This window comes from Thamnophis sirtalis, unplaced genomic scaffold, assembly GCF_051295495.1.
Source record: "Thamnophis sirtalis isolate CommonGarterSnake01/CBP01778 unplaced genomic scaffold, rThaSir2_p1.2 scaffold_13, whole genome shotgun sequence".
Lineage (NCBI taxonomy): Eukaryota > Metazoa > Chordata > Lepidosauria > Squamata > Natricidae > Thamnophis > Thamnophis sirtalis.
Window position 1 is genome coordinate 30,232,921 of NW_028261393.1, and position 15,698 is coordinate 30,248,618.

At 46.0% G+C, this 15,698-nt stretch overlaps 1 protein-coding gene across 2 annotated transcripts; it reads right to left on the minus strand.

Annotated features, from left to right (window-relative positions):
* Positions 1-389: 389 nt before the first annotated feature.
* On the minus strand, positions 390-12,574 carry AK2 (adenylate kinase 2). 2 transcript variants are annotated; one of them, XM_014075858.2, is made up of 7 exons: positions 12,416-12,574; positions 10,377-10,502; positions 8,433-8,543; positions 8,069-8,163; positions 7,525-7,597; positions 4,081-4,276; positions 390-1,327 (listed from the first exon to the last, which is right to left on the minus strand). In XM_014075858.2, exons 1-7 carry the CDS (start codon positions 12,569-12,571, stop codon positions 1,320-1,322), a joined length of 765 nt encoding a protein of 254 aa, XP_013931333.2. In that variant the 5' UTR covers positions 12,572-12,574; the 3' UTR covers positions 390-1,319. The 2 variants fall into 2 exon arrangements, with proteins under 2 accessions (XP_013931333.2, XP_013931332.2); XM_014075857.2 differs by lacking the exon at positions 390-1,327 and having other exon boundaries at positions 3,924-4,276.
* Positions 12,575-15,698: the final 3,124 nt, after the last annotated feature.

Sequence of the window (15,698 nt, forward strand, 5' to 3'; positions counted from 1 at the left end):
TTCCTGACAGAACAATTAATCAGTGGAATGACTTAACCCCAAAAGTTGTGGATGCTTCATCACTGGAGGCTTTTAAGAAGCCATTTGTCTTGAATGGTATCAAGTCTTCTGCCTCAGCAGGGGGTTGAACTGGAAGATCTCCAAGGACCCTTCCAACTCCAAATATAGTTTATGTTTTATGAATCATAAGCCAAACAATTGGGAACTTTTCTGTTGGTCAGAATCATAATCAAAAGACTTGGAATTAGTTTTTCATCCATAATTAAACTTCCTGCTTAAAAGATTATCCCTTTCCATCTAAGCTTATGAAGGTCTCTTTGCCAGCCCCCCCCCCCGCACCACTCCTTTCTGCCCCAAAGCCCAGGCACAAAATTAAGTCACCAAATGGCTTAGGTCCAATATTGACAGCTACTTTATTGAGGCTGCAGGGCAGTCCTGGAGGAAGGAAAGGGAACAAGTGGAAATTGGCAACCACTCCGGTTGAGAGGTGGGACAAGATAGGTTGTTCTTGGCTTTATGCCTTCAATTTTTGAGGGAGGAAGCGTCCATGAAATTAAAAAAATAAAATGTTAGCTACAGAAAAGCAAAGGCTTCAAATGCCTGTGATTAAAAACTTGGAGAAAGATTGCTTTCTTTGGTCCCTGCCTATGAATAGCTTAAAACATGCCTTTCCTCACGGTCTGCTAGAAGCCCATTTTAGCTCACCAAGCTGCCGGGATAAGATTCACTTGACCCAAGAACGAGCCCAAAGTTAGCTTCCTAGAAGAGCCACTGTATGGACTTGCCTACTGGAAGCCTCTGCAGAGGGGTGGCTGAGAGAGATGTTTCCACCCAGGGTTCTACAGCTAAGAGAGAAGCCAGCAGGACAGGAGGCAAAGGGCGAACCCAGAGTTAGAGGCCCCATTGCATGGCAGCCTCAAACGCATGTTGGGAACAGAACCTGAGAGGCCTTCGATCTAAAATCCTGGAAATCATCAGGAGAAAAGGCACCACCAGCAGTCAAGCCTGGTAGATCCTGCTTTCCTAAAGGCTAAATATTCCCCTTTGAAAGACTGTAAATAATTGCTTTTATAATTAAAGCACTCTGCCCCTCAAGCCTGCAGCAACACTTTATTCTTGTCTTCCTGATTTTGCTTTTCTTAAAAAACAGGATTTCCCCTGTAGTGCAATTTTGGAGAGAACCCCAACTTCTGGCAATTTCCTTCCCTCTTTTGATGAGGCCTTCCATCCCACCCGGTCCAAGAGCAAAGCTGGGGAGGGGGGGGGAGAGAGTTGTTGAATATGTGCTTGATGTAGTCGTGGGCTGCTGCCATCTGAAATCACGCCACTGAAATAAAGAGAAATATAAAGAAGAGAAACAATCCTTAAAAACTCTTAACAAACCATAGTTTATAGCAGACAGGCAGCAGAGATGTGTAGCTTAGAAGCAAAGCAGGCGCTTGAACATCTCTCTTCTTTGTAAGTAAGTAGGCCCTGCCTTTTGTTGCATTTATCCCAGGGTGTCTTGTAATGCACCCAAAAGCAATTTGCAGCAAGGATGTCAGGGAGTCACTAACCGGCCATCTGCCTGAACAGCCCCAGCTCCCTCTTTGCCATTATAACACAGCTTCTATTTGGCAAAAATGGCATTTATGTTCAACAGACATCTCAGAATCCTGGCCACCAGGGCAATAAGAATCTTTTTCTCTAATCTCACATGGCCTGCCAGCATGCTGGGACTACAATTCCCAGAATTCCCAGTGTTGCCAAGGTCACCAGGACCTGGAGTCTCAAAACTTCCAAAGGGACCCAAGTTAGGGCGAGTTCCTCTTTCAAGTTCTGCTTCATTGCATCAGCCTCCTTGCAAGATGCATTGCCTGCACTCCCAGAGGAAGGCAAGGGCCATACTGGCCAATAGAAGACAGCACTTGCTCATTGCATCACATGGGCTTCCTCCTCCCTGGGGCAGGAGAACCTTTCCCAAGACAGACATCCTGGTTTAAAGAGAACCCATCTTGCCAATAAATCTGTGGAAATGGGGACCAGATTGCTTTAAAAGGTTGAAGCCTCTCTTCTTCAAAGAAGGCCACTTAATCACCTGAAATGGAAATGTTCTTTAAAAACACTGAGAAAAACAAAAGTACAATTGGAGCAGAAATTCTGGGAAGTGTTTTGATTATCTTAATCAGCTGCTTTTGGTCCCCAAATCATTGTCTTCTTCAACCTTTGTGGGGAAGGCAATTGCTGCCAGTTAACTATTCTGGGAGCTGGAACCCTTAAAATCCACAAGATAGCTTTATATATTTATTATATTAATTTAGGTGGCCATACAAGTCACATTTGCGTCTTTAAAGTTGGAAATGATCACCAATGTGCAAATATGTCACTAAAACAAATAATTTCTAGTAGAAATTTTAATTCACTGCCTTCCTTTTTTTTAAGGGCGGCAAAACTCTCTGTGGTCTATTATGTTTGTAATGCTGCACTTCCTTGCCCAGCAAGAGATGGCTTTCGCTGCTGAGAATTCCTCAAAGGAAGAACTTTGCTCTTTGAGAAGAACAGAAACATAAATCACAGGAGGAAAAAAGAAAACAAGGAAAACAAAGGTCAGCCGAGAGAAATGCTTCTTCCACTTCTCAATCCGACTAAAACCTGGCTACCCTTCTGAGCCCCAAGGTAGCTACATGGCCAACTGACTACTGACAATCCTCTCAGGCGTTTCTGTCTTTGCAGGCGTTCTGGAGTGCAAGGAAGTCAAGGGACATTGCACCAAACCAGCCCAACAGCCTCCAAGAGGGAGGCAGACTTCAGGAGCTCCCTCCCTGCTTGTTGGCAAATGCTACCGGGTTGGCTATGAGGAACTACAGCATATTTCGAGGCCACTGAGAAGAGAGCCCAGGCTGGCTCAAGGGCAGCCAGAGGCTCTTAGTCAAAAGTCCCAAAAGGCAAAAACAGAAATGGAAAAGGGTCCATGTGGCTCACCAAACAAAAGGGCATTAGCCAGACAATCAGCAACCACTCTGTTCCAAACTGTAACACAGCAGGATGCTCAATGCTGACCAAAGATCCAAGTTAGAAGAATGGGCAGTTCTGTGCCTTTGACCCCATGACACAGCCACTCAGCCTCCATGCAGCTCAGAAATCATGAGCCAGCTTTCTTGCATTGCTTATGTGATGACAACATCACATAACCAATGTGGAATTCCCAGATTGATTATTGATCTCAGAAATTATTCTTCCTCACTGGAATTCCACATGAAGAAAATCTGAACTCTCTGCCTTAAAGAACTAGTCCAGACTGGGCGGTTTTATATCAACTTCCCCATTTTACTTAAAATATCCACTCTTCAGTCCCTTGGAAATGTTACCACCCACTTCCCATCTCCAAGTCACTTCTTCTAAAGAACAGAATCACATGAATTTTTTTTTTTTTTTAAAATGGAATAGATAAAGCAGCTTCTGAATTCTGTGCTGCCTACAAAAGCTTTTTCTTTCATCTCCAGCTTATGATTGCATGGGACAAACGCTGCCCTGGGGCATCTTATGCTGTGCCACTTAGTTCCACTTGACCCAGGCAGAAAAGGAGAAGAATAATTCAAACCTCTGTGAATCACACAAGCGAACACATCTGCTTCTGTAGCCCCCCTTAAGCTGAGGCGGGCTTCCATGCTGGTAGTTAGAGCCAGGACTTGTGGCCAGCCACTTTCCTTCCTGCTGCTATTCAGGTGGGATTTTCAGGACTGCTGTAAAGGTTGATCCGTAGGCAGAAAAGCAGAAACTGCAGCCATTTCCTGATTTAACCAATTCTGCCTATATGTCAAGTGCATTTGTCTGTATAGGTTTCCAGGCTCCAGGTCTGGAGTGCAGTGCGCCCCCTGCTGACCAGATGCCCATACAGCCCCAGAGAGTTCCCATATATTAAAAAAAGAAAAATACATTACAAATGAAGAGTCACTCATCTGTTTAATGGACTGCTTGTACAGCCTTTCTCCACAACCTCTTTATTCCTACTCCCGCGGCATTCTTTCTTGCTGACCCCAGAGGACAGGAAAAGAGAGAAAGGAAGAGAAGAGCCTTATATGAACATAACCAGGTCTTTACTTGTTGCTTTTGAGAAAGCTGCCAGAATGCTGGCAAAAACCACATCTGGAGACTGGGAAGCATCAACAGCTGTATGGATCCCATGCCGGGAGTAGTAGTCCACCAGCGGTGTGGTCTGGGTGTGATAAGCCTTCAGGCGTGTTTTCAGCGCTGCTTCGTTGTCATCTGACCGGCGGATAAGAGATTCCCCGGTGATCTGGAAAGGGAGCAATTTGTCAGCGAGGGCAGCAGCCAAGGACCCACCTGAACTGGAACTGCCTGGTACCCAACCCTTCGCGACACGGATATCAATCCGCCCCAAGCAGCTGAAGGCATGAAGCTCCACGGAGCTGTTGCTGAGACGATTCCCAAGTGCTCCGTCCCTCTTTCCTGCTGGGGTCAGTGGCCTCGGCCTGGCAAGGAACTGGGCAACCCTTGCAGGTACTCCTTGACACATTATCAGTCATTTAGTGACCATCTGAAGTTATGACAGACCTCCGAAAAGCTACTTATGACCCAGTTTCAAAGTTCTGATGTCACCCAACACCCGTGATTACATGGCAGCGTTCTGGGCAACTGACCCTCATTTACAGCTGTAGTGCCCACGTTCACATAACTGCAGTTCATGATGCTTTTGCCAGAAACCAGAACTTATTTCCCAGTTCCAATAAAACCAACCCTTAACAAACCATGGGCTCGCTTAACGACTGAATCATTTTTCTGAATGACTGCACCCCCCCCCCAAAAAACATGGTAAGATTGGGTCCAGTCACATGATGATCCTCTTTATGACTATCATGACTTACAACTGTAATTGCCACGCTCAATTAGGGTTTAAGTTTACCTTATTGTCATTGTACTTTGTATAACAAAATTAAAAGCCATCCTCAGTGTACATCATATATAAGAAAGCTATAAAAAATAAAACAAAAACACACATCCTTCACATTTTACACAATTCAATTGAAAACCCCTAATACTGCCTTAATATTGCATTATACAGTAGAATTCAACATAGTTACTGCTCTGGGATAGAAGCTGTTTTTCAGCCTATTTGCCCTTGTTTTTATTATCCTGTACTGTCTGCCAGATGGCAATAGTTCAATAGGTCATAACTTGTGGACTACCTGCATCCTGTTTGATCAATCAACTGGAACCATTCACCTCCAGCTGGCCACTCTCTATACTGAGGGTCCTCACAGCAGCACCCGGTGAGGTGGGTGTGCCAAGGCCTGTATCAGATCCCTAAAAGTCATACTGCCATTCAATTGGGAGGAGGGGAGCCTCGGAGTTAAATGATTAGCTATATCTGAAACAACTGAGTTTTACAACTTTACAACTGGTTTCCTGTCACCGGGAGACTGAAGGTCCCAACATCTCTGGAGGGATGTTTATGGTAGCCATGTGGGATATATAACTTTGATGTCTAACTAGATAGCCATTGGAACGTGTGCTTTATTGACTCCCAGGGCAGAAGAGTTAAGGAAGCATCTTCACACTTGTGTATTGGTCAGAATCTGCATTCTAACAAAGGGGAGGGGTCATTATCAGCTTAATCCCATTTGCATGGCCTAAAGGTTTTCAGATGCTGCTTTGCTTCTAATGGTTTCCATCCTGCTTGATTAAAGGTTCCTTTTGAAATAATCCATTTCAAGAGTCTTTACTTTCTCAAGTTAGGAGAGGAGCCATTACAGCCTGCCTGTACAACCCCTGAGCCCTCTCCCAACACCTGGCTTGAAAATACGGTCATCCAGAGAAGGGAGCCATCTAGAAGCTGACCAGTGATGACAGCTCCTGGGCTGATCTTCCTCCTATCTCTGGCATATTCATTTGTTTATAAATGAATTTTCTATAACCACTCATTTCAGTCAAGAAATGACTGAAGAGTTTGCAATTCAAAAAACATGTTGAAATTAAAACCTAAGAACCTCATAATACAATAAAAACATCCAAAATAAATACACACCAAAGCCAGATTCCTTAGCCACTGAGCAGCACAGCAAGGAAGCTGGGCCCTTGGCCCATTCAGCCATCTTGGCTCAGGAACAATGCCAGGTTTTAGGGCCTTACCAAAGACTAACAGGGTTGGAGCAATTCGGGTCTCCAAGGGGAGGATGTACCACCGAGCAGGGGCCACTGCGGAAAAAGATCCATCTTCTGGTTCCTGCCAGCCAACACTTTTCGGCTGAGGGGATCTGCAGCATTCCCAATCTGCTAGATCAGGTTGGATAGGTAGAGACTCTAAGGTGATCCTTGACACTGATTACTATCCCAGTTTGAAAAGCACAATTTGTGCCAATCAGTGTTACTGCGTAAGTCACACAATTTGTAGAATCTATTCAAAAGCTATCAGTCTGTGAGACTTGCCTCCTGGTTTCCAATGATTCATTCACAGTAACCAAGATGGAAATCTTAAGCAAAGCAGCTAGAAACAAATAGAGAATCCAATTCCAGAAGCCCACCAGCTCCCAAAGATCCCCTACGGCTGGGGTGTCAAACTCGATTTCATTGAGGGCCACATTACGGTTTTGTTTGACCTCAGGAAGGGAGGGTCTGGGTGGGCGTGGTCACTCACTGTCTCCAGCGGAGGAAGGTGAGACCAAGAGAGGGCCAAACGCTTGTCCTCCAGGGGACCTTTGCCATCCTTCTCAGGTTATGTGGACCCCCGGAGGGTGGCGCAGACTGTCCAGAACCAGAGGAAGTAGAGGGCAAGCGCCCAGCCCAGCCCTTGAGCTCCCAGGGCACCGGGACCCCACAGCCCAGCCCTGCTTTCCTGAGGGGTTACCTGGTTGTGCTTACCTCCTCCTTGAGGCGGCGGCTGCTGCTGTGCTGGCTCTCCTTGGCCAGGTAGCTCATGGTGTGTGCAGAAGGGCAAAGTGTGTGGGTCAGAGGGAGGCCCACTCCCTCTCCACACAAGGAGACCTGACTTTGTAACCAAAGCATCCTCAGCAATAGGATGGGAGACCACCAGGAGGTCAGGAGTAGTAGGCAAGGAGATGGCAAAAGGGCAACAGAGCTGCTGGTGGGCACGTGCAGACCCTCCCTCTCATTATAATCTTCCTTCCCTCCTTCCTTCTCTTCTTTTTCCTTCCATTCTCCTTCCTTCCCATCTTTCCTTCTTTTTCCTCCATTGCTCTTCCCATCTTTCCTTTCTTCTTTCCCTTTCTCCTTTCCTGTCCCTTCTTGGATGCTCAAATGCAAAAGGGGAAACATTTCTCCTTTTGTTTTGTTTTTAGCAGCACACAGCCTCCCCGGGACCCATTTTTGGCCTCCTGCTGCCCTCTGCCAGCAGAAACGGAGCCCCATTTTCTCTGGCAGAGGCACGGCAGGCTAGTTTGTTGCTGTTTCCAGGCGGCCCTGTGGGCCGGCTCCATCCCACAGGCCTTGAGTTTAACACCCCTGCCCTAAGGCTTTAAATCAACTAGAAGCATTTCAATACAAACCCCCAAAGGGAGAGACACGTACATCATCCTTCATATGGACCTTGGGTGGGTTGAATTCCTCATGGTAGGAACGGCCACTTCCTGGGTGGATTAGCCTGGAAGGGGAACACAGAAAAGCCTCACCTACCTTTCATCTGCAGCAATGACATGGGGCAAAGCTACTCTACAAGCACCAGCATTTTAAAAACTTGTGGGATTGCAAGGGTTAGGAAAGATTTTTTTTCATAAAGAAAAGGAAGCAGAAGGGCTTGAAGAGGGAAGAATATGTTGGGAACATCACTGCACCACTGGTAAAATCCAGGCTGGGAAATTTTCTTTTAGCACATACTCAAGACAAAGACGCACACAACTTGCATTTGCAGCATAACTAAAGGCTTCCCTGTGAAGGATTTGAGGCATTTCCTATTTAGTCACTGATCACATCGGGCTGATTTACTCCCCTTGTGCTACAAAACATACTTCTAAGTGGGCAAACTTTCCTTTACAAGAAATCTCCGCACCCTCTGCCCCCAGCTTTGTCAAAGCCACCTAAGGCAGCAACATCCCTCAAGGAAAATGACAGTTACCGTCCGGCGATTCTTCGGATGAGCAAGGAGTCAGCAATGCTGAATTCGATGACCGAATCTAGTTTCTCTTTCCTCTTCCCCATCAGCTCGTCCAGCTGTAAAATTGTGAAAAGGAGGGAATCCTAGTGAGCTAATTCACACTGAAGCTCGCAGACTCTCTTCTGGGCCAAGGCAGACACGTGCAGCCATCAAATGGATGTGTGTGGGGGTGTCTGTGTCAAAGGCAGAACAAGCTCCCTTCTTGGCACTTCTGGTAGGACTAAGGGCTCCGCCCAGGATGTGCCTCCTTGAAGTACTGGCAACGTAGAGGATATCCGCTTTGCTCAGGGCACAAGGGATGTCCAGGCCCAAGGAGAGCACTTACCATCTCTGCTTGTCGCACAGTGCGAGGAAACCCATCCAAGAGGAAGCCATTTTTGCATACAGGGGTCTCCAGGTTCTTCTCAATCAGCTCCACCACCATCTCATCACTCACCTGATGAAAGAGGAAGGGGGGACCCACTGGATACAGCAGCAGCAGCAGCTGGATCCACTCAAATCCACTAGAAAATTGTGCTTGTGAGGTGATCCCAGCCACCACTGGTCTTTGTAGCCAGATTCTGTTCTCCACCCTTGGTCTTTTGCAAAGATATCAAATTTCAAGGTTCAAATCACTCAGATTTCCGATTAACCTCTACATATGAGGACTATACAGGATGTTTCTGTCCCGGACTTCAACCCTGAATAATTCTTCCCCATGGACTGAGCCAATGGAGAGATACAGGGAGCCTGTAATGGCTGTTTCTTATTGGAAGTGTCATTATATCATCATTAGAAAGTGTTGCTGGTGTGGGTGGGTGGACTAGATCAAGTTTGAGAGGTGAAGCTCCATCCTCCTGGAGAGCTTCTGAGGTGGGGCTGAAATGGGAGTTCAGAGGGCCCGGAGCCTCTTCTCTAGTAAGGGGGGCCCTGTCTGCATTGCCTCAGTCCGTGGGGAAGAATTATTCAGTGCTGACATCCAGGACAGAAACATCCTGCATAGTCCTCACATGCAGAGGTTAATCAGAAATCTGAAGGATTCCAGGCTCCCTGCAAAACTGTGTAAGAAATGTTGCATTGATACCTTCAATGAAAAAAAGCAAAATGCCAGCTTTAAAAGCAAGAAATATTTATGACGGAGGTTATGTATGGAAGCAGATCTCTCTTCTACTGATTATTCCTAGCTCAACACTCAATAATAATAAAATAATAATTATAAAATAAATAACACATCTTTCTTTACAGGTAGTCTTCACTTAGCAACCAATCACTCAGTGACCATTTGAAATCAAGAAGCACTAAACAGGGAGACTGAGGATTGGTCCCTATAAGTTGCAGGTGTTGCAGTGTCCTCATAATCACTGATTGTGACAGGGACGCTTGGCAACAGCTTGCAACTATGATAGCTGTAGTGTCCTCCTATTGGCAGCTTCCACGGCTGGCTTCCCTCAGAGTCAATTCAGATGGTAAATGGCATCCCATGATGACAGGCCTAAGGATGCCAACCACAACTGCCGCAGCTGCTGCCCTAAGTTGGCACAGCCACGTAACACTGGCTTTAGCTATGGGGTTGCCCATCCCAAATGCTGTCATTAAACGAAAATAACCTGCACTGCAGACCTTTATAAATCTGAGCTCTAAATGTAGAAAGAAATGAAGAAAATATTACATTTTCAGCACTAGGACGGCTAAAAATAAAATAAACCACCCTTCCCTAAAAATAGAAAAGCAGTATAATTAGGATTTTCAAGTTTCGCTCCATTTTCTTAATTGAATTTTATGATTAGTGAACTGGATGCTCACCAGGGAAAAGTCACAGCTGATTTACAATAACCTTCTTCAACCTGCCTGTTTGGGGGCTGATTTCCAATGTTTAAGCCTTCAATTCAAAGAGCAAAGGATACTAATGGAACAGAGCAAGCCAGCATTACATCCTCCTGCAGCCCTGGCACTTTCCGGAGACAGACCTGATGGGATTCTGGTCCATTCAGAGGAATCTGTAGAAGCTATGGTTCCCACGTATCATATCACCATGCAATAAGATCATGATGCTCCTCCCTGCCTTGCAAGTCCCATTGGCCTGTTATTTGGGGAACAATGTGACAGGACAGGAGGGGCTGGATTAAGTCGACTGCTGGGAATCCTAACATTTAGCAAAGGATTCTTCTTCTTCAACTTTTGGAAAGAGCAGCCCAAAAACTGAGTCCTTTGGGAGAAGGGCAGCATATAAATCCAACAAACAAACAAACAAACAAAAACTACTTCAGAGGGAGCCTTTCTTCTCACTCACCAGCTTCCCAGCATCCATTGTTTCCTTCAACCTCTTCCCCAGCTCTGAGCCTGAAGCCACCATCGCCCTCAACATGTCTCCCGTGGCCAGGTGGCATACACAGTACGTTTCAGCAAGCCGAGGAGCCTGGACAAGAAAGAAGAGTCAGCAGTGCCCATGATAGTTATATACAGGTAATACAACTATAATTGAGCTTGCAATTTTAAGTCATGACAGTCATAAAACACGTTACCACACAACTGTGCCCAATTTTAAAATCTTTATTATTAAAAAACACCATGGTTATTAAGCAAACCCATTGTTCACTGTGGGGCCATTTTTGCTGAAAACAAGAAGTGATGCCAATCTCAAAATAAAACAGAGCTGAAAGGGACCTTGAAGATCTTCTAGTCCAACTCCCTGCTCAAATAGGAGATCCCATACCATTTCTGACAAGTGACTGCCAGTCTCTTCTTAAAAAACCCCAGTGCTGGAGTGTCCCTGATTTCCGGAGGCAAGCTGTTCCACTGGTTAATTGTTCTCACCGTTAGGAAGTTTCTCCTTAATTCCAGGTTGCTTCTCTCTTTGATTAGTTTCCGTTATTTCTTTTCCTGCCCTCTGATGCTTTGGAAAATAAGTTGACCCCCCTCTTCTTTGTGGCAGCCCCTTAAATATTGGAATACTCTTATCATGTCACCTGTAGTCCTTTTCTCTAGACTAGACAGACATACCTGATTCTTGAAAACATTCTTCATATGTTTTAGTCTCCAGTCCTCTAATCATTTTTATTGTTCTACTCTGTACTTTTTCTACTGTCTCAACATCTTTTTACATCCTAGCAACCAAAACGGAATGCAATATTATAAGTATATTCTTACCAAGACTGGTACTAATGCTTCAAGGGATTGTGATTCTATCCTTCTGTTAATGCAACCTAGGACTGTTGGCTTTTTTGGCTGCTGTCACACACTGTTGGCTCATATTTAAATGACAGAACTCCAATATCCCTCTCTGTTACTGCTATTGAGTCAGGTATCACCTATTCTATACCTGTACCTTTGGTTTTTCCTGCCCAGACGTAAAACTTTGCTTTTCTCCACATTAAATTTCATTTTGTTGGATAGTGCCCATTGTGCAAGTCTGTCAAGATCCATCTGGACCTTGAGCTTGTCTTCTGGGGTGCTGGCTATTCCTGCCAACTTAGTGTCATCTGCAAAGTTGATAAGTTCTCCTTCTATTCCCTCATCTAAGTCATTTATGAAGATATTGAAGAGTCCTGGGCCTAAAATGAAACCTTGGGGTACACCACTGCTTACTTTCCTCCATGTCAATGTAGTTCCATAAAGGACTACACATTGAGCCCGGTTTGTCAGCCAATTACACAAAAAAATTGTAAATCAGAGTTCTGTGACTACAGTTTCGCAAGACCGGCAGGGCAAAGGGCTCATTTGGGAGAGGCCTAAAAGGGTCCGGCTTCGCCAAGAGCAACTCTGCCCCAAAGACGGTTTGGCATGGCAGACTTGAGCTCAGGGCAAGCGCTTATAAGACGCTGAACTGGAAGAAGGGAATATTTTTATTCCGCTTCTTAAAATTAGGTGCCACTCTAGGCCAGGCCTTCTCAGCCTCGGGCACTTCAACTCCCAGAATTCCCTAGACAGCACCAGGAGGGCGCAGGCGCAGAACCCACCTGACCCCCCACCCCGGAAGGACTTTCTCCAGGAACCGCCTGGTGTAAGGCGGCATTTCTCACCACGCAGCACCCCCCCGCAGAAACCAGCTGGGCGCCGCGCCGATCCCAAGCTCGGGCCCGGGACCCGCCGGCTGGACCTGGGGTGGAGAGAGCGCTGCGGGAGCTCGCGGCCAGCCCTAGCAGACGATCGGCTCCCCCGCAGGATCCAGTGGACACTCCTCCAAACCGGCTGTGGGAGTCCGCCCAAGCGGCGGCTGTCGGCAAGTTTCTGCCAACGCGGGTCGAGGAAGGCCGGGGTCCGCCCGTCCGCTCCCTCTGGGGTCCAGCAGAGGCGCCGCGAGGCTTTCCCCGACCGGCCTGGCCCACTCACCTGAGTGCCCTTCCCTGCACCGGGCGGCCCCAGGAGCAGCGCCCGAACGCCCTTGCGGGCCCTGCGTCCCAGCGTGTCGCTCTCGCCTTCCGCGCTTGGAGCCATCGCGCCCGGCACCTCCTGCGCCGCCGCTAGACCAGCAGCACGCCTGGCCATTGGGCCGAAGGCCGTCTCTCACGCAGAGTAGGCGGTTCTCCCCCAATCACCTTACCACGGAGGCGGGATCTTGTCTCTGATTGGGTGTCGTGACCTCAAAAGCTGGCGGGATAGACCTACGCCTGCGCATTTGCTCGCGATAGGGAGGGGCACTTTAATTCTTGGACTGCGCGGCTGTTGATTGGAGCACGAAAATATATGCAAATATATCCCGGAAATGGGAGTAAAAGCTCTTCCCCTCCCCGCCTCGTAACCGGAAGGTGGCGCTCCGGGCGGGATTAGCAATAGCAATAGCAGTAGACTTATATACCGCTTCATAGGGCTTTAAGCCCTCTCTAAGTGGTTTACAGAGAGTCAGCATATTGCCCCCAACAACAATCCGGGTCCTCATTTTATCCACCTCGGAAGGATGGAAGGCTGAGTCAACCCTGAGCCGGTGAGATTTGAACCGCTGAACTGCTGATCTAGCAGTCAGCTGAAGTAGCCTGCAGTGCTGCATTTAACCACCGCGCCACCTCGGCTCATTAGCTGGCTCGGAAACGGATTCCGGCCACGTTTTGGGAGAATTCTGGGAATTGAAGTCCTCTCAAAGTCGCTAAGATTGAGAAACGCGGTTGAATCCTTTGATCTGTACCTGTCGATCTCAACAGTCCAAATTGCATTTTAAAAGAAATACCAACCTGGTGGAATTGCTCTTTGGCATGGGAGGCGCCCCCCCCTCTTCCCCCTCCCCCCGAGTTTGCTCCTAGACAGCAGGTGGGATAAAGGAAGCCCCCTCCCTCAGATAAAGAGATTGTCGAGGTTCCAAGTAATACATAACCCCAACAATGAGAAGTCTGAGGCTTGGAGCAACGTGCAGAGAAACCCTCTTAGAGGAAAGCTACGGAAAAGAAAATGGCTGCAGTTAAGATCAGCTTCAGGCTTGACGGCGGTTCTGGGCGAAATGCAGTAGAAGTGAAGAGGTGCATAAAATGCATGAGAGCAACCAAGGCTTTTATGAAGATTGGCCTATTCATGGTGTGACTGCAGGTCTCTCAATTATTGTGCACAAACCTTTTGCTAGCCCAAGGGTTAGAGAGAGGGGAATAGTGTGATGGCTTCCTCTCCCTTTAAATTAATATTTAAACGTTAACTGTAACCTTCAAAGCAATACAGTATAATTTAAACATTTAATCTGTTTTTGTACTTGTGAATAGACTTTCCATGTGGTTTAACATTGGCTAATTTCTGTTGGAAACTTCATTTCTCTTTCTCCCCACCCCACCCCACCCTCAAACTATTATTACTTTTTCCTAGTCATCCACTTGCTGGATCCCACAGAGGATGAAATCTGCATAGGACTGAGTGAGGCCAAGTCTTGGATCCCGTCTCTCTGACCATCTTTCATTATTACCACTCTGTAATATTATTGTTGAGGGGTGGGGACTCCTTTGACACATACTATATCTGTGAGTATATGTTCATTTAAAAATTACCCAGCATTAACAAACTCTGCTATCAAGGAATTAATAGTTCCAAGTATGGTAGCTGGTTTATCTACCATGGAACAGCTTCAGTCTATCCATGGAAGGCCTTTGGCTTTTAGAAGATTTTGGAAGACTTCATTAATGTAACTGTTTGGCTGCTTTTTTTTCCACATGGCATAAGAGGACAATTCACAGCTATAATCTCTGCTAAATAAACTGGTCCTTGACATGGAGCAGCATTACATTTAACACCAGATTCTGATCAGGAATGCCAGCAATTTTGAATTTTTAGTTGTTATCGTCATAGAACTCATGAGAACAATGAATATGATCCAATTGGAACAATTAATTTGATCTAGACAGACTGTTCTGGGTTTGTACTTTTGCTTTTAAAGCGTAAGCATTCTCTTATTATCTATATGGGTGGAATACTAATATCTATGAACAATTCAAAATTCAAAATTGCTGGCATTCCTGATCAAAAAAATTTACCAGAGATAAAATATAGTGGGGGCAATTTACCCTTTTACTACCCAGTGTTAATTGAAATGGGTTTAATTCTTTATCCTAGACTAGGGTTGCCAAACTCCGGCCTTCAGAGTGCTTAGAGCTGGCCAGGAAACAGAGTTCTTCTGGACCTTGAATAGTAATCCTGGTTCATAGAATCCTACTATATGCAGTATAAGTAACCTGTCCTTCACTACTGCTAGTTCTCCTTCTTCCTGGGGCCTTGCAAGTATTTGAACCAGAGCTATCTTGCAGTCTTTGAAACCAATTGAACCCTCCACCGTTCTCTTACGGGCTGCCAAAGAGCTTCTTATGATTGAGAATGATTAACAAGAATATTCAGTCATAGATTTTCTCTCTTTTGTGCTGGGAAAACTAAGCCATCCAAAGCCTTAGAGATTTTAATGGGATTTTGTCTCCTTCACCTGTTTTTTGATGTTCCAAAAAAATCTGTCTGGGCAGATGTAGAATATGCCCTCAGGGTGATCATATGCTCTTTAACAATGTTATTGCAAAGTGCAGCTGTAAACATAATAACTCATTACTGTACATTCCCGAGCATGTGTAACACAGTGTTCAGGGGAGTGAGTAAGGTGCAGTAAAGCTGCACAGCTGGCACTGATTACCTGCCCAGTCTTTTCTATCAAGTGTGTAAGACTGCCAGTCAGCTGAGGTGGACTAACCCATCAAAGCATGTGCAGCAGGTGTTCTCCTAACTTTTTGAAGGCTTGGTGCAGAAAGCTCTGTGTTATCTGCGAACAGGCGTTCTAGTTTGGCTCTATACATTATTCAAGGATGTCAGTCCTTCGTCCCAGCAGCAATGCAGAAGGCTGGAGTCCAAGACAAGAGGACTCAGCAAGGTTAGGCCTGCAAAAAAGTAGAACAAAATCTAATTCTTCATGCAGTGAAGTTGTGACATGTATTTCTTACATTAACGAAAAGTGTTTTTCTTAGTTTGCCCCCTTCACTCTGAAATTTTATTGCATCATATAATATAATAGAGTCCTAGGAGGTTGCCGAACTCTCCTGTTTTGAAAATCGAGATGTTTTGTTTGGAATAGCTCCATCCTTCAGCCAAATAATATGTGGCAATATGTATACCTACTCCTGCCTGCCCCCCTTCATTTTATCATTGCAACAACCTCATCAAGAAG